General features: G+C 42.8%; 1 protein-coding gene across 1 annotated transcript in view; it reads right to left on the bottom strand.

The window, feature by feature from the left end:
* ME3 (malic enzyme 3) overlaps positions 1-16,177 on the bottom strand; it is a 195,035-nt gene extending 178,858 nt beyond the window's left edge. Inside the window, exons 1-2 of the mRNA XM_077113334.1 lie at positions 16,072-16,177; positions 15,536-15,733 (exon numbers count right to left, since the gene is read on the bottom strand). Of these exons, the coding sequence (XP_076969449.1) occupies positions 15,536-15,718 (183 nt within the window). The 5' untranslated portion in view covers positions 15,719-15,733; positions 16,072-16,177. The remainder of the gene's footprint in view (positions 1-15,535; positions 15,734-16,071) is intronic.
* Positions 16,178-18,016: the final 1,839 nt, after the last annotated feature.

Genomic DNA, 18,016 nt, shown 5'->3' with positions numbered 1-18,016 from the left:
AAATGTTCAAACTAAGGGATCCAGAGAAAGCTACCTTGACTTAAGAAAGGTTGATCTGGGAAGGCACATGGCTGGCATCTGCTGGTTTTTTGGCTTCTGGTTTCAAATAGCTTCCCCAGGGGTGTCTTCTTTCTTCATCTCCAAATGTCTTTGCCTGTGTCAGCTCTGAAGCTTTTCCCAAAATAGTTCCCTTTTAAAGGACTCCAGTAAGCAAACCACTTTGAAGGGGTGCAGACGCATCTCCATGAAACCACCTAATCAAAAGGTCCTACCCACAATTGGGTGGGTCACATCTGCATGGAAACAACTTAATAAAAAGGATCCCACCCTACAGCATTGAATCAGGAGTAAAGAACATGGCTTTTCTGGGGTACACAACAGTTTCAAACTGGCACAGTACTCAATATACATTTGATGGATGGATGGGAGGGTCAGCAGACAGACGGATGGATGGATGGATAGATGGATGAATGGAGCTGCAGGGAAGGATGTAAAGAAGGCTGAGATCCAGGGCAGGAAGCAGGATCCTGTAAAATAAAAAGGTCCATTTAGGCTGGCCACCCTAGGCAGCCTAGGAGACCCACGAAGACCCTCAAGACATGCCTTGTATAAAGACCTGTAAGGGAGAGGGAGCCATGGAAACAGGAGGTGAGAGAGAACTACAGGAAAGTTTACCTTCTTCACATTTTATCCTCTGCTTAGAAATAATATATGTTAAAGCATCTATAAGAGTACCTGGCATGGTGGGCATTGCATAAGTGTCTATTATTATTTCTAATATCATTATTCCAGCAATTAAGAGTCCTGGAGGAGGCAGCTGACTCTGTGTCCAGCTGACTGGTAGAAGGTCACAGAATATGAAAGATTCAAACCAGAGAACAGCTGAGGCTGCTCAGGCTGGCCTTGCAGCCAAGGCAGGGGTACCGGAGGCAGGACTGTCCCTCTGCAGGGCAGATGCTCCCTCCTGTCACCACCTAGCTGACAGTCCCACCAGCACCCATGCTATCACCTCCCACAGGCACAAGTAGGCAGCTTCTGAGACTCCTCAGACGTGAGGAAAAACTGCTGCCAGCTCTTAGAGTGTGAGAAGAGGGAAAATCTTTCAGCTCAGACAGGCAGATTTCAAAGCCTGTTTCTAAAAGTGGCTGTCAATATGTTTCTCTTCAACCATTCATCCCTTTCCCTGTCTCATTCGGCGACAACTATATTACTATTCATTGTCTTTGTGACTTTAAGTGCTTTAACCAGTCAAAACACATAAAAAGAAAAGACCAAAAATAAAACTAAAGAGATTCGAAGGGAGAGTATGACAGGAAGGCTGAGTTCTCTGTCAAACAGCTTGCAGATTGTCTTAAAGATCACCTTACTGCAAAGAAGAAAAAAAAAGGAAGGGGGGCACTGAAAACAAGTCCATTCATCAGAAATGGACACACAAGGAGTGACAGCAGAAGCCATAGCTGCAGGTGTTTAGGTTTGCAACATAAGACAATGTTTAATAGCATCTTATCTGCGTTTCTATGGAGAGACTCAAAAGCATTCTGCCTAAGTCTACTGAGGTTTATTCAAGGCACTATTTGAGGATCACAGGCAAAGCACCACCTATTAAAGGCAGTGGGCGTAAGAGACAGAACACCACCCAAAAAGGATCAGAGTCACTCTCTACTGTTCACTTCCTGGGCAGGACATCCAACCCCTCTGGGCCTCTGAAACCTTATCTTTAAAGGCTGGCATGGTGGCCACATGTTAGGATATTACATGCCCAAAGACAAAGGACTAGTCAAGATGACCTCTCAATAGACTTCTGGAGAATGCGCACCCTAAATTCTAACAGGGGATAGATGCTCACTTAAAATATTTATTAATTATCCATGGCAGAGTGTATGGAGATTTTAGGACTATCTTAAAATCCACTGTCCAGATCGACTGCCAGACCTGGCCATGACCTATTTAGCTGGCTTTGAAGGAGCTAAATGTTAACTTTTACACTAAACTATCATTACAGACAACCCCTTGTCTGGCTAACATAATTTTATGAGATTAGGAGTGTTACAGTGATTGATAGGTAGGTAGGCAAGCAGGCAGATGGTCAGAAATTCAGTTGAATTTGGATTTATTTTGTCAGAGCATGTTTTAAAAACCTTGGTTAGAATGTGTTGAGACAAAATTCTAAGATTTTTTAAACTTCAGGATGATGGCAGCTGCTTCCTGAAACACCAGCCTCAACTTCTTGAATTAGTTCCTGAAGCACCAGGTCTTCAAATGACACATAAGTTTTCTGCTGTTAAGAGGCATTTTTAGTTAACGTTCTTTCAGAATAATGTCTAGATCATCCAGGCTTATCAAGTACAGAGAAATTATCACTGAAGTCTCCAGCCAGCCTGCCTCTTCCCTGACTCATTCCTCTCTTATCAAGTCTCTTTCAAGATTAGATGAAGTCCAAGCCTGTGGAGAATGAGTTTTGATTCCTCAGTCTTCCTCTCCCCTTCTGAAATGGATGCCGTAAAAAGGCAAGGACCAGGTATAAACCCACCATGTCTGTGACTTCTGCAGCTGACACAAGGCTTCATACTATGCTAGGAATGAAACAGAAACTACAGGTATGGATTAACTGAGGACTTACTGAGCACGTACAATGCAAGTGTAAATGCATTATTTCATTTAGTCCATATATCAACTCATGAAGTAGGTATATTTCTAGTTATCACTTTCACTTCACAGATGAGGAAACTGAGGCTTAGAGAAATGAAGTAACCTTCCCAAGATCTGGGAAAAGCAGAGCTAGGATTGGAAACTTGGGATTTTCTGATTCCAAATCCCTAGATTTTAGCCAGGTTATTCTACCGCCTATTACCTGGTCACAGGCTATGCTTCTGGGATATCTCAATTTTCCAGCTGACTACTTTCCTCAAACTTCCCTGCTCCCTCCTTCCCTGCTAGTTACAGCTGGTCTAAACTTAATGTCTTTAAAGCAACCTCAAGGCTGAGAATAAATAACATCGTCATAAAGGTGCTGTTCTTTAGATGATGTGCACCTGGCATGGCATTGGAGCAGGAAACTCTCAAAGAAATGTAGTCTCAAATTCTGGGTGCATTACTAAATAGCAAGAATAAAAGGCTTTTTCTTGGCTTTCAACAACTCCCCAGGTCCCATGAAGTGATCTAAAAATAATTCATATTGTGAGATCAAGCATTTTCACCATGTCTTCAGAAGAGATGGGAGATGGGGTTGGTTTCTAATCAGTCTTCACCATAGTGGTTTCTGATCTGTCTAGGAGGAGGAAATGTGAAAATAATTCATGCAACTAATTTTTATGAAGAGGACACTGTGTTAGCCATGTGATGCCTAAGAAAGGGTCCCAGCTCTGAAGATGAAATCAAATAATGGAGACAGACACATATACTAATAAATATAGACTGAGACCAAATGTAACTACATAAACTAGGGGAGTGTAGAGGATAGAGAAATCACTTCCATATGGCATTATCAGGGAAGGCAGCTTGGCAGAGGGGACACTGGAGATGCTGAGCCCTGAGTGGTGCTGATAATTCTGATAAGTGAATGGTACCCCCTGGGGTTATGCAACACAGAAGCAAGGAGAACAACAAAATCAAATTATGTAAAATTACTGTAAATTCATCAAGTCTATTTGTAGAATCAGAGAATTTATACTATTACTCAGCTTTCTGAAAATGGGGCCTTCTAGAAAGCAAAAGTCTATTATTCAATTTCTGTACATTCAACCATCATAGTAATGAGTGGCCCATTCTCAGAAAGAATGCCATTCTCTCCCATGTTCTGAGCTAGAAAGCTTCTCCTCCAGCACCGTGAACTGCGAACTGTCCTCTTCCATCTGGGTCTCTGCACTGACATTATCTTATGTGAGCTTTTCCTGCCCCCCTCTTCCGTGCCATAGCATTAATATCTACACACCTCTCATTGCACTTATCCACTGAACTGAAACCGCCTGCTTACTCAGTGGTGCCCACCCCCACCCCTTTTACACTGTAAGCTCTTCGAAGGCAGAGGAAGTATTATACTCACGTTTGGGTCTCCACTGCCTAGAACATAATAGGAACCAGAGAATGTCTAATAAATAAATTTAATAAACAAATGAATTTTGGGAGAATGATACATATATAGAGGGTAAGGAGAATAGACCAGTGTTCTTTAAAGTTCCCAAGATTCTATGATTCTGAAAGAGCCGGAGGCAGTGATAACACCCAGTCGGAGAAGTAGAGGGATCCCCAGGCCAGGGCCACAGTAGGGAATAGCCTAGTAAGTACCCTTGAAAGGCCACAGCACATCAGACTTTATGCACTCATTCCTAGTGAGAGGACACTCGCACACCGAAAGTTGCTTGGCTTCAAGACCCATTTCTGCATGACCCTGGGCAAGTTAGATGACCCCTCTGGTGCAGCAATTTTCTCATCTGTAATATAAGAGTAGTAAGTACGCCTACTTGAAAAGGTCATGATATTGGATTAAATGAGTTAATGCATAGGAAGTGCTGAGAATAATTTCTAGCACATATTTTGTTCTAGAATAGGTTAACTATTGTAATTATTACTTGTCTGCCCTCCATAAGGCATTCCATTACTAAGTGAAACTCAGTATAATAGGAATCTGGGTTGGGATCCTCAAACACCTCCTTCAGAATCTAGAGAAGGAGGGAAAGGAGACACTGTCCATTGTGATTGAAGACCCAGCTTCATGTTGGCCATCGGGGGGCTTGGTAGCCCCTTTTCTCTTGAGGAAGTCACTAAAAAGTTCAATAATTCAGAAGAGATGTCAACTTGTACAGATGCTGACTCTCTCTTACTGCCTCCTCAAAGAGCAAAGCAAAGCAAAACAAAACAAAAACAAAATGACAGAGCCAAGAGTTTGTCTTCTCCAGAGTTCCATACCAGAGGAGACTATATTTCAGGACCAATCATGCTGTGGGCTTCACGAAGATCAGCTACCAAACATACAGAATCTAGACAAAACAGTTTAATAAAAAAGTAATATTCTCAAGTCACTAACCATTCAACTCTCTCCCCCACAATCCCTCTACTGGTTTCCATAACCACTGTTAAAAGCAAAGCAGTTTGATTTTCCTTTATTCAAGTTCCTCAAAAGCTGATGATCTTTCTATCAAAATCCTTCTCCTCAAATGACTGGATACATTTTTCTCTTTACTGTATCTTTTGGTAGGAACTGTGTTTTAAGTAGGCTGCCAGGCAACCCTTTGGTTACAGATGAATGCATGCTTTTAACCACTGACCCCTGCTCCTCCAATGTAGGATATCTGTCAGATTTTCATTGCACAAATCATAGAGCATCTTTTGTGCTCTACATTGGAGAGGCGGTCGGGCACCACCCAAAGGATTTCCCAATGTACTTGCTACACATAAAAGGGAAGGTTTTTGAAGAGGACTGTAATCCATATTTTTGCAAACAAAAGCGCTGCACATTAGTGATCCTTTTGTAATGTCCATACAAATCAAAAGGCCTTTTTTTTGCCTTTCACTACAAGATTGGCATTTGGAAAGAAGAGAGTAGGTGACAAAAAAAAGATCTTTGGTAGAAATGCCAAAGTGCAAAGTAAAATAAAGCTATAAACCTCAGAGCTTACAAAGCCCAGAAAAGACCAAGAGAAACTGGAAACGGGGACTGGAGAGAAGCTTGAAAAAGTGTCCCATAAAACTCCATATATAGAGCCCAGATGTAGACTGGCTTAATATGCCAGTTGGCTCAGGTTTGAACCAGACGTGTTATTTCTGTATGAGATCTGCCCTCCAGCATCGCTGCTTGCATAATCTAGATATTGATGTTTACAGCTGTTTTTAGAACGGGCAACAGGTTCCTGAGTTAACATTCATGGTTACACGAATCTAAACATATTGCCTCCAGAGGATAACTAACTATAGGCAGGAAAAGCTTGAAATAAAAGAAGTTCAGAGGGATTTCTACTGTATAGTATGCCACACATACATTATAGATGGGTCAAGTGCCAAAAGTCAGTCTGAATGTTGGTTAGTTGGCTCTGGGAACTCATTTCTCAAGAGAAACTGTAACTTAAGATTGAAAGGTCAATGGAACATTAAAGAAAATTGTGTAACACGGATATGACATATAACCTCACTGCCCTAGAATAATTATTTTCATATATTTACTTCCAATCCTTTTTACACAGTTAAATCTTTTTCAGTTATATGCATGGGCATAGATTCCACCTAGTAGTTTGCATTTTGAATTATACACTCATAAATATAAGCTGTCTTTGAAGAGTCTTCATAATGATCAAACAAATGCTTACTTAACACATAACACACTTTCTCTATAGAACAATTCAACTGTTCATAACAACATGTTCATGAGAAAATACATTCTGAGTATCAATTTCAAGCTCCAGAAGCATCAACTCTATCCTCTGTGCTCCTGAAACGCCATCCCACATTCCATTGAATTTTCAGACCCCTGAGAAAAAAGGGCTCTTCCTGGTATGGTGTTCCTTGACTTCAGCAGGGATCTTTCAGGATGAGGGAGTCAGCTGAGCTGAAAGCAGGAATGGGGGTCCAGGGAATCAGAGCACAGGGATGGGTGTTTCAGGATGTCAGAGATGCTGACAGAATCTGGGGCCTCCTACATCTGGTCCACTCTTGCAACAGTCCCCTTTGTTTTTTTCCCATGGGCCTCAAGAATTGCCCCTACCCACCACACGTTTCTTCTGAATAGGGCCTCCATCTTCCCCAGGTTCTGTTTAATGCTAGTAAAGCTGGATATGAACAGGGAGTCAAGGTCTCTGTGTCGTGCTACACTGGTGTCTGCACTCAGGCCCCTGTGCAGCTAACAGTGGGCCTCTGGACACACCAAGGGCTCGTGCCAGATTTATTTGCACCCCAAGCTGAGGTGATCCTTGGTGTTTAAATACCACAAGCAGGGACAATGGGGAGAAAGAGGCACCAGGGTGAAAGAAGAGGGCTTTGGGTGAAAGGGGAGGGAGAAGGGAAAGGAAGAGATAAAGAAGCCTCTCAGACAACTCTCAAAATGATTAACTCATTCAGTAGCAGTTTGCTGAGTGCCAACTATGAGCCGGACAATGTTCTAAGTAAGTGGGATATATCAGTTGACAAATAGACAAAATTCCCTGTCGTCATGGGGCATACATACCATTATAGTGGAGAAATACAAACAACAAAATAAGAGACATAATAAATAAGCAAATTAAAAAGTATGTTGGGAAGAATCAAATACTATGGGAGAATAGCAGAACAAGTTAAGGGAAAACAAGAAAGTTGAAAGGACTGTTTATGAGTTCTTACTGGTTGGTCAGAGGAGGTCTCATTGAAAAAGTGATAAGCTTTGAAGAAAGTGAGAGTTGATCATGTTAGAGGAAGAATATTTTAGGAAGAGGGAACAGCCAGTACAAAGACTCTAAGTAGGAATATGCCTGAAGCATTCAAGGAATAGCAAGGTGGCCAATGTGGTTGATACAGAGTAAGTGAGGTGGAGAAGTAGCAAAAGTTGAGGTCAGAGATGGTCGAATCATGCAGGGTGCTATAAGGACTTTGACTTCATAAGGTTTTGAGAAGAAGAGTGACAGGATAAAACTTAGCTGTGAAAGGCTCATGCTGGTTGTTGTATTAAGAATAAACAAGAGGAAAAGTAAAAGCAAGGAAACAAGTTAGGAGGCTGCTGCAGTAATCCTGGAGAGATGTTGGTGGCATGGATGAGACTGGGACCTGTGGTGAACAGGGACTGGATTCCAGATTTAGTATTAAGGTAAAGCAATAGGATTTGATGATGGGCTGGATAAGGGATCTGAAAGAGAGGGGTTAAGGATGTGTCCAGGATTTTAGCATGAGTCAGTGGCTAAAACCATGGACCCAGAAAAATGGATTGAAAGATATGAGACTAGAAGTTGGGAGACCAACTAGGAGGCTCTTGCATAATCTAAACATGAAAAGATAGGTAAATAAGACTGGTGTTAGTTAAGATGTAGAGAAATTGATGAGTTTTAAAGGTTAAGGAAAATTTGGCAGCATAACAAGATGAAAGCTTCAGATCAACATTTTGTGCAATATTTCCAATATCCATTCCCCCTTACTTTAAAACTATAGAATTTATAACTGAACAAATGGATGTCCAGCTAAAGATTATGCTTTCCAGGTTCTCTTGCAGCTAGGTTGGCATATGGCCAACTTCTGGCCAACTGTATGTGAATGGAAGTGATATTTGTAACTTCCAAATTGTGGAATTTTAACAAAAACAATTATAACTGAGAGGCTTAAACAAGACTTTTCAAGAAAGAAATATATTTTAATTTGTTTAAGCCTCTGTATTTGGTTTTACTTTGTTGCAATTGCCTAATCTTTAGCCTAACTAATGCAAGTTATTTTAGCTACTCCAAGTACAAAGCTCCAAAGCCAGTGTTTCCCAACCCATGAAACTAGAGCAGTATTAGACAGGGAAGGATGCAATATCAATCTGCCTCTGCTTGTTTGTTCTTAAAATATCTGAACAGTATTTGAGATTCAATGCCCTGAGTCATTGCACAAAAAGCTCAAGTCTAGAGTAAACCTCTACTTATGGAACTATTATTTACTTAATAACACATTGCTTCTCTTTCAATCAAAGGGGCCCAATTCTATATCACATCAGAACCAAAGAGCTCAGGAAAGTATATTATATTATAGGCCTTCAGGGCAAAAAAAAAAGCATCACCAATAAACTCTTAATTCTCTATCCAACCCAGCAAGCACCTTCTGATTGATTAATGAGCCAAGTCTGCAATGACAGACTGCTCCCACCCCCATCCAAAGGAAACAAGATCAAGTTCCAAGTTGGCACAGAAAAAAAACATACTTTATTCAAAGGCAAATCCTAGATGTATGGGAGTCTAATAAATCATCAGTGAAGTTAGAAAGGGATTCAGCTGAACCCTCTGTGGTCTCAGATGTGCAGCCAGCACTGTAGTGCTGCCCACCAAGCCTCTGGTTTAAACTCATCAAGTCCGTTTGGGAAGGTGGTCACCTGTGGGTGCCCTGCAGTTTCGGAGGGTGCACCTGATGAAATGCTCTGATTCAGAATTACAGTGATCTGACTAAGCACGCTTTCATTCATTCTTTCTCTGAACATCAAGCTACAGAGATTATCTTCAAAGAAGCAGGTAAAGGGGCAGTGGAACTTTGTGGCAAAAAAAATATCATTGGTGCTGGTCAAAGAGGGAAGCCAATGGATGCACTCTGGGAAGTAACATACAACTTTGTTGTAATGCCTTGAAGTCTAGGAAAATCAGGATCAAATAGATGCATTTCTTCCAAAATGGGCCACATACAGGCAATTACCTAGACAATGAGAGGGTGGAACTAACTGTAAAGTAGCAAGATTAACATTCTAGTTTTCTAGCTGCTGGAATGCAATATACCAGAATCAGAATGGCTTTTAAAAAGGGGAATTTAATAAGTTGCTAGTTAACAGTTCTAAGGCCAAGAAAATGTCCAATTAAAAGAAGTCTATAGAAATGTCCAATCAAAGGCATCCAGGGAAAGATACCTTGGTTCAAGAAGGCTGATAAAGTTCAGGGTTTCCCTCTCAAGTCAGAAGGCACATGGTGAACATAGTCACAGTTTCTCTCTCGGCTGAAAGGGCACATGGTGAATAAGGCATCATCTGCTACTTTTTCTACTGGCTTCCTGTTTCATGAAGCTTCGTGGGAGGCATTTTAAGTCTATAGAAATGTCCAACCAAAGGCATCCAGGGAAAGATACCTTGGTTCAAGCCTCATCTTAGCATTTGCAGTTCAGCCCAGGCCTTTGGAGATGCAGAAAGAAATCACCCCAGGGAAAGTTGTTGGAACCCAGAGGCCTGGAGAGAAGGCCAGCAGAGATTGCCTTGTGCCTTCCCATGTAAAAAAGAACCTCAGTTGAAAGTTAGCTGCCTTTCCTCTGAAGAACTATACATTAACTAAGTAAATCCCCTTTTATTCAAAGCCAGTCCATCTCTGGTGTGTTGCATTCCAGCAGCTAGCAAACTAGAACAATTAATAAAGCTGAAAGGAAAGAGGCCATCACTTGAGATCATTTAAAGAGTAAATACTTATTGAGCACCTCAAAGTCAGACACAGGGAATGCCATGTGACAAGACAGTCTGTGTCCTCAAGGTCCTCACAGTCCAGCAGGGAAGACGAACCAATCAGCCATTACAACAGCATGCTCAGTGTGAAAAGGAAGCAAGTCTAAAGTAATATACATGCAAGAGGGGACGCAAATCCAGTCGGGGGAATAGGACAGCTCTTTCCAAAAAAGGCGGTAGGTAAGTGTGGTAGTTAGATTCAGTTGTCAGCTTGGCCAGGTGAAGGTAACTAGTTCTGTTGCTGTGGACAAGAGCCAATGGCGTGTGAACCTCATCTGTTGCTGATTACATCTGCAGTCGGCTAGGAGGCAGGCCTGCTGCAATGGATGACGTTTGACTTAATTGGCTGGTGCTTAAATGAGAGAGCGCAATGTAGCACAGCCCAAGCAGCTCAGCATACCTCATCTCATCACTCGCAGCTCAGTCCAGGCCTTTGGAGTTGCAGAAAGAAGTCACCCTGGGGAAGGTTGTTGGAACCCAGAGGCCTGGAGAGAAGGCCAGCAGAGATTACCCTGAGACTTCCCACGTAAGAAAGAACCTCAGATGAAAGTTAGCTGCCTTTCCTCTGAAGAACTAACAAAATAAATCCCCTTTTATTAAAAGCCAATCTGTCTCTGGTGTGTTGCATTGAGGCAGCTGGCAAACTAGAACAGTAAGCTAGCACTAGAAATATTTTGAGGATTCACTTACTATTTTTATAGAATGGGGATAATACCTGTTTATGAAATACTCCTATAAAATGGAGGTGAGTGTTGCCTACCTAACTTAAGTAAAACATGGCTGATGTAATCAAATATTTGTTCTGTAGCTACAATCTACATGGACAACAAAAGAGGCCACTATACGAATTTTAGAAGAGTCAGAATATTAGTAAAAAAAGAAATAGAAATTGATGTATTGGTGAATTTGCATCAATCAGAAAATCTAGATTCATGGAGGGAATGTGTAATCATCTAATTCCAATGCTGTCATCATCAAGAATATGTCTAAAACAAGAAGGTAGAGTTTAATAAATGAATATGATTGCTGAATCACTAAATTAATATTTCTTTTAGTCTCCAGTGTCCTAGAGCAGCTAGAAGTAAAAACTTAAAACTGTGGCATTGTAACCTATACTAAACTCTGACATCTGTTCTACAACTAACTGTTGTGCTGTGCTTTTAAATTTATATATGTTATTTTTCACAAAAAAAGAGAAAAAAAAGTCAATAGTGATAAAAAGAGATTTATTCCTTCTAGCCTCCTAAATTCTGGAGCAGCTAGAAGGAAAAATCAGAGATTATGGTATGATATGACAAACTCTGGGATCTGTCCTGTAACTACTTGTTGAATAGTGCTTTGAAAACTATTGCTTTTTTCTTTCTTTGCTTTGTATATAGGCTCTACTATACAATAAAAAGAAGTTAAAAAACAAAAGAAGAATATGCCCAAAACAGTCAAAGTGAATATGAATGAGAATCATCACTGCCCAGGGAACTGAAAATCAGGAGGCATGCAGCCTCTGCCCACTTCAATAGCCAATGGTGACCTCTGTGGAGCCACTTGACTTTCTTAGTTTGTCTCTTCATCTGAAAATGAGGATGTTGGATGTGAACAATGTGTTACAAAAACATTTTTTTTACTATAACTAATTGTGAAAAATGGTATTTTACGTGGAATACTGGTTTGAAATTGTTACGTACCCCAAAAAGCCATGTCTTCTTTCCTAATTCAATCTTGCGGGGGCACACCTATTGTTTAGGGGGGAAACTGGATTGTTTCCATGGAGATGTGACACACCCAGTCTTGATTAAATGGAGATGTGACTCTGCCCATTCAAGATGGGTCTTGATGAGTTTACTGGAGTCCTTTAGAGGGCAGCCATTTTGGAGAAAACACAGTTTCTTAAGAGCCAAGGCAGATACAGACATTTGGAGATGTTAGGAGCACCCACAAAGAGAACAGATGCCTAGACATGGATGTTCAGAGATTCAGAGTCCAGCAGACATCGCCATGTGCCTTCCCATGAGATGCGAAGCAAGCCAGACACAGAGTTGTGTGTCCCACAGGAGCTAAATGAAGGCTCACAGATGTTTAGAGAGGAAACCACTGGCATCAGAAGTTGGAAGCAACAGACTTGGGAACAAGAACCAGCAGACGTCAGCCTGTGCCTTCTCATGTGACAGACATGGCCCTCTTTGAGTCTAGGTACCTTTCTTGAATGCCTTTGTTAGGGCATTTTTATGGCCTTTGAAGTGTTACTTTGTAACTTAATAAATTCCCTTTGTAAAAGCCATTCCTTCTCTGATATATTGTATCCTGGCAGCATTTAGCAAACCAAACCATATAGTAACTTAGTAAATATATTAATTAACTTCAATGCATTTGATACTTTTCTATTCTAATTCATTTCCTTCAAAAATGCTTATTAGACCTACTAACTTGACATCATGGCCCAGTTTATGACTTGTAATCTGTTTTGACCCCAGTTCTGAGAATTGTCAATGTGATCTTCATTTAGCACAATAGTTTTCAAAGTGATTTCACAGGGTTGTCTCCTATGATTTTCACAAGAGTGGTGTACACGGGCATAAGAGCTTATGAGATTCATCACAGATCACATAGCAAAGGTATGACAGAGCTGGGACCAGATCCAGTGACTGCATAATAGCAGTGATGCTTCCTCTGCTTAGTAATTCTTCTCTCTCAGAGAATTCTTCCTCCTGACCACCCTCTGCCCTCAAGCTTCAACTTAAATGCCTCTCCTGGTATGTCAAAAGTGGGATGCAAATCTAGTGAATGCATTCCAAGGATTTAATGTTAAATTTATATTCATGCCCTTGCTAGATTTTTCATGCACTACCCTGTGTCAGTCAGAGATGCACAAAACTCATTCCTGCCCCAGAGTAGCTAATAATTTAGTAGAAACAGACCCATCCACTGACTGGCCCACTATGAGCAGCACCAATGACTCTTTCAAAGCTGTCTTTCTCTTGCTTTCTCTGTGATAACCTCACTGTACTGTTTAAATTCAGCACAGGCCTCCCCATGTGACAGATGAAGAGGACCAAACTTCAATTACCCTTTGAGGACCTTCTGAGTCCTGGAGGTCAGGAGGACTGCAAGAGGGTTGCACTACAGTGGGAAGTAAAGGGCATCTGCAGAAGTTCCCTGTCAGTGCTGTTCCCTCCTCACTGCTTTCTCTCTTGATGGTAGGTAAATGGGGGGCTGCCAACAGGAACTCTCAGCATCGCTCTAAATACCTTCCTTCATTCCAAGCCAACATTGCTGACTTCAGGGATATATTAAAAATGTTGTTTATCCTCATGAAAAGGTCAAGTCCCTAGATTTATGGACAACATTCCATTGATATTACTTGGGAGGAAAAAATTTATATCAAGGACAAGGGACAAAGAAAAGAATGCTTTTAGGGGACCACAAGTCTAGGGTTTAAAAAAAGGATTTTGAGTTTTCCTTTTATTTTCTTAACTACTCATCAAGCAATTAGTGAGTTGGTATTATGCCAATACTTTTACGTTTATTATTGCCAAAATTATTTCCAGCCAATGGCAGGAATTTGTTGTTTTGCTTTCCAGTATCCATCCCCCCTGCCTCTGGCAACAGTGCCCAGATTTAACTTTGGAGAGACCACAGCCTAACTTTGTTCTAAGCCACTGGGTAGGGGTGGGGCCAACTTTACCCTTAAACCCAGGGGTGAGCCCTGATTGGCTTAAATTGCTGATGATTGTTTGGGTGGGAAGGGAATCAGTCAGTGAGACAGAAGGATTCATTTCCTGAGGCTTCAGAGAGAGAAAGAGAGAAGTACCTTCCTCAGAGAAGTGCCTTCCTCTTCCACGTGATCTACTAGAGGAAAACATGTTGCTCTATCCCTTGATAGTGTAGTGTGAGGATGGGAGATGGGAGACTGTGAGGGTACTGAGATGAAAGATTTTTCTGTATGGAGCCTGAGGATGAGGCTAACATCTCAAAAGGCAGAGCAGAGAGCCAGAGAAGCTCAATCCTTTGTGAGGTGGACTGCTGGGTCAAGCCTCACCTGTAACCCTTCCACAAGATATTTTTAGTTAAAGGAATCCTTTGTTTACATCTGTTTGAGTTGTTTTCTCACAATTTCTACCAAAGAAATTTTAAAAAAATACAAACACCTTAAATATCCCTAATTAGTAATATGCAAAAGATTTAGACCTTTGAAAGATTTGGGCAAGGTAGGGGATTAGTATGATAAGTGGAGGTTGGAAGAAAGTTTTTTTTCCCTAGCTTCTATTAATTATGCAGGAAATAACCACAATGTCTAGCATCTAAATAGTTGTTCCTATTTCTCAAAAAAAACCTTTTCCACACAGATTGCCTCACTTGAATTTCACAATCCCAAGTCAAAGCAACCATTAAAAATTTAATTTTGCAGTAATTACCTATTTATCCAGCACTTTATATAGTTTAAAATTCCATAGTTCATTTGATTGTCATAATAATCACATGAGGTAGGTTTGGTGAATGAACATTAATATCCATTTTAGGCAGGAGAAACTTGAGTCTCAAGTTAGATGAGATGCCCAAGTTAATTGGGAAGAGATGGTGAGGAAGGCAGGCCTCAAATCTAAGTCTTTTGCTTCCTGGGTTTAAACATCATCCTGTCTCTCTGTTGCAACTCTAATCCTCTGACCAGCAGATACTAAAATCTACCAGAAACAAAAGTATGTGCTCTTAGTCTAATGCAGGGGGGCCTGGCAGTGGGCTTAGCTTTACCAAACCCGGATATGTGGATCCCCGTGCAAGGCCAAGACTAGCTAGCTGGTGACCTTGAGCAAGTTTCCTTTGTCTTATTTTTTTTCTCATCTGTAAAAGGAGAGGTTTGATTAGGCCGTCTGATGCCCTTTCAACATCTGAAAGCTTCATAATTCCAGACCTTCTTGGTACCACTCTCAAATGAATTTTCCTCCATAATAATACTTGTAACCTTAGCTGACATTTATTCTCACCGGGTGCCAGGTACTATGCTAAGTACTCTACCTCCATTATCCCTTTCAACGGTCACAGCATCCCTGAGAAAACAATCTCTTTTTTTTTCACAAATAAGAAAATTTGCACTCAGAGAGGTTAAATGAAACTTCCCAAGATCGTCGGAATGAGTTAAGCATCAGAGGGGAAATCTGACCCCAGGTTTGACTCACCATGAGAACCTTAACTTAGCCTATTCCGTTCTTGCAAAAGAAAGTAGGCTCCCTATATCGCCCATCACCTCTCTCCACACAGAGGTGGGGGAAAAGCTAAATCGACTCACACTAAGCCCCTGCAAGGCAAAAAGGAGAAATGTCTGGAACGGCGCCCAGGAGGATTCTTCCTAGGGCCAGGGGGCGGAGCGCTTCTCCCCGCCCGCCAGAGGAGCGCGGCTGAGGCCATCCGCTTCTTCCCGACCGTTACCTTGTTAAGATGCGGGTTCCTGGTGACATCGTATCCGCGCTTCTTCAGGAGCACCGGACGCACCACGCCGGCCTTGGAATGGCAGCCGCGGGGCGGCGCGGAGGGCGCCCAGCGCGGGAAGGCGCCGCAGGCCCGGCCCGGCAGGAAAGCCAGTCGCGCGCCCGTGCCCAAGGCGGCGCCCATGGTCCTTGCGCAGACCTGGCACCGGGGAAAGAGCAAGGTCAGGGGCGCCTTCCGGCCAGCCAGGACCCACGCGCGCCGCAGGGCACAAGGCCTGAGCCTTGTTCTTTGGGGGAAGGGCAGGAGGTCCCGCCGCCAGCCCCCGCCCCTCCTCAGCCGCCACCTGCGGGAGACTCGCCGATGTTGCGGTGAGCCGGGCCTAGCCCAACCCCGGCAAAGCGAAAAGCGAAAGCAAGCCCAGGAAGCAGATCCGGTGCCGGGGAGAGCCCTCGCCACCCCCACCCATATTCCTGTCAAGGAGAGGCGACTGCGAGGCGAGAGGTCCCCGAAACCCCAATCCCGTTCGGTGGGCGTACCTCGGCCCCCTTCTTCGCGGGCCCACCTGTGCTCCGCCGGGTGCTGCTGTCTACACCGCTCCGCGGCGGGGCAGGCGGGGCAGGCGCTGCGGTCCGCTGCTCCTCTCCCGCCAATGACTGGATCGCGCAGCCGCTGCGAACGCGCCGGGCTGGTGCGTTTTGTTAAGAACGGTCCTGAAACCTTTGTTGGCAGTGCCAGGCCTTCCCTGAGGACGCGCGTGGGGCGCCTCCTAACAAAAGTGCACGTGCCTCCCCAGTGAAAGATGAACCACAGAATGCCCCCTGAGGCTTTCCATCTTGACAAGTCTGAGCACCCGGGTGGACCGGGAAGGGGTTAGGAGATGGCCTACCCTCTCCCCTCCCCGCTATTTGGGGAAGACCCTGACTCAGGCATTTGGGTAAAAATCCTCAAACTTCCAGTGCTCAGTGTTGAGCTGCACTGTCCTGTACAATAGCCACTAGCCCTATGCGGCTATTTACATTAATTAACATCAAATAAGAATAAAAATTCAGTTCCTTAGTCCCAGAAGCCAGATTTCAAATATTCAATAGCTACATGTGGCTAATGGCTATTAGTGGTAATTAGGCAATCCAGATATAGAACAGTTATTTACTGCATAACGTTCTGTCAGGCAATGCCAATATAGAGTCTGTAGTTACTAAGAAACCTGCTGGGGACCCCATGGAGTTTGTCATGTATTGCTGGAGCCAGAGGGGAACCTCAGTGTTCATTTAGCCCTGAACTGAATTTTATACATTCTCCAACAGGGTATTCAAGAGATTCCTTTTAAAACATGTATTCCACTGTGCGAGGAATAAAAGCCAAACTCCTTTCAAGGCCTAAGAATTACCCCATAGCCTGGCTCCTATCAACTTCTCCAAACTCATTCCACTTCACTCTCTCCTCACAGCTGTAGCCATGCTTTCTGCAGCCTGTGCCTCCACCGGCCCAGGTCCCTCCCACCTCAGGCCTTTGCACTTACTCTTGCTTCACCTTGGAATTCTCATACCCCAGTCCTCCAAACAATTGCTCTATTTCTACCTCTTAGGCTTCAACTTAGTTCTCCATTGAAGGCCTTTCCTACTATTAATTAAAATAAAATAGTTGCCTGCCTTGGGCATTGCCAGCCAGACCCCTTTCTGAGAAAGGGTTTTCCAGAAGTCAAAAACAATTGACCTTCAGGGTTTTCTTAGAAAATGCACAATGAAATGTATCCTACAGAACTGCAGATATGCAACACCTAGTGATAAACTAATTCAGGTTCCGAAGAGATAATTTATCGGAATGGACATACTAATCAATGTATACCTCCTCCCCACTTTGTAATACCCGCCCCCTCCCTACATGTGAAATAGGAATTTAACCTCAGCCAATCAGACCATTTCCTTACTTGCTTCCAGGTTTGCCATCTATCAACTTTCCCTCTCCACTCCCTTAGTGGAGAGCCTTATCACTCTTGGTTTTGTGCTGCCAAGATTCATGGTTTGTTGCCCAAATGAACAAAAGTTCTTAGTTGCTTCAGTTTATCTTTGACTCTATGCACCATCCTATGACATCCAATGTCAACCTCCACTAGTGACTATAGTGAGGTTTTTTCCTCCATTCATAAGCTGTTCGTACACTTCAATACAGTCAGAATTAGCTTATTTTTCTGATTGTTTTTGTTCATTGTCTGTCTCCTCTCTAGAATGTAAGCTTCAGCAGGAGAGGCTATTTGCCTGAAAGCCTGTGTAGCTCAGTGTCTGTAGATGTACAAAAAATAGTTGTTCAGTGAATGAAAGGAGATGAGGACCTTCATTTCCTATACAGACGGCATGGTCATCTCCCAACTCCCCTTCAAACCTCCCCCCAGCTGCGTCCTTCAGAATGGTCTCAGCCCTGTTCTCAGTACAAAGCAGACATCCTGGTGCATTGCATGCTCAGGGCTGCCTCTGCCTGGATGCA

This window comes from Tamandua tetradactyla, chromosome 8 (genome assembly GCF_023851605.1).
Source record: "Tamandua tetradactyla isolate mTamTet1 chromosome 8, mTamTet1.pri, whole genome shotgun sequence".
In the NCBI taxonomy this organism is placed as follows: Eukaryota; Metazoa; Chordata; class Mammalia; order Pilosa; family Myrmecophagidae; genus Tamandua; species Tamandua tetradactyla.
This window is presented reverse-complemented; position numbering and strand designations above follow the sequence as displayed.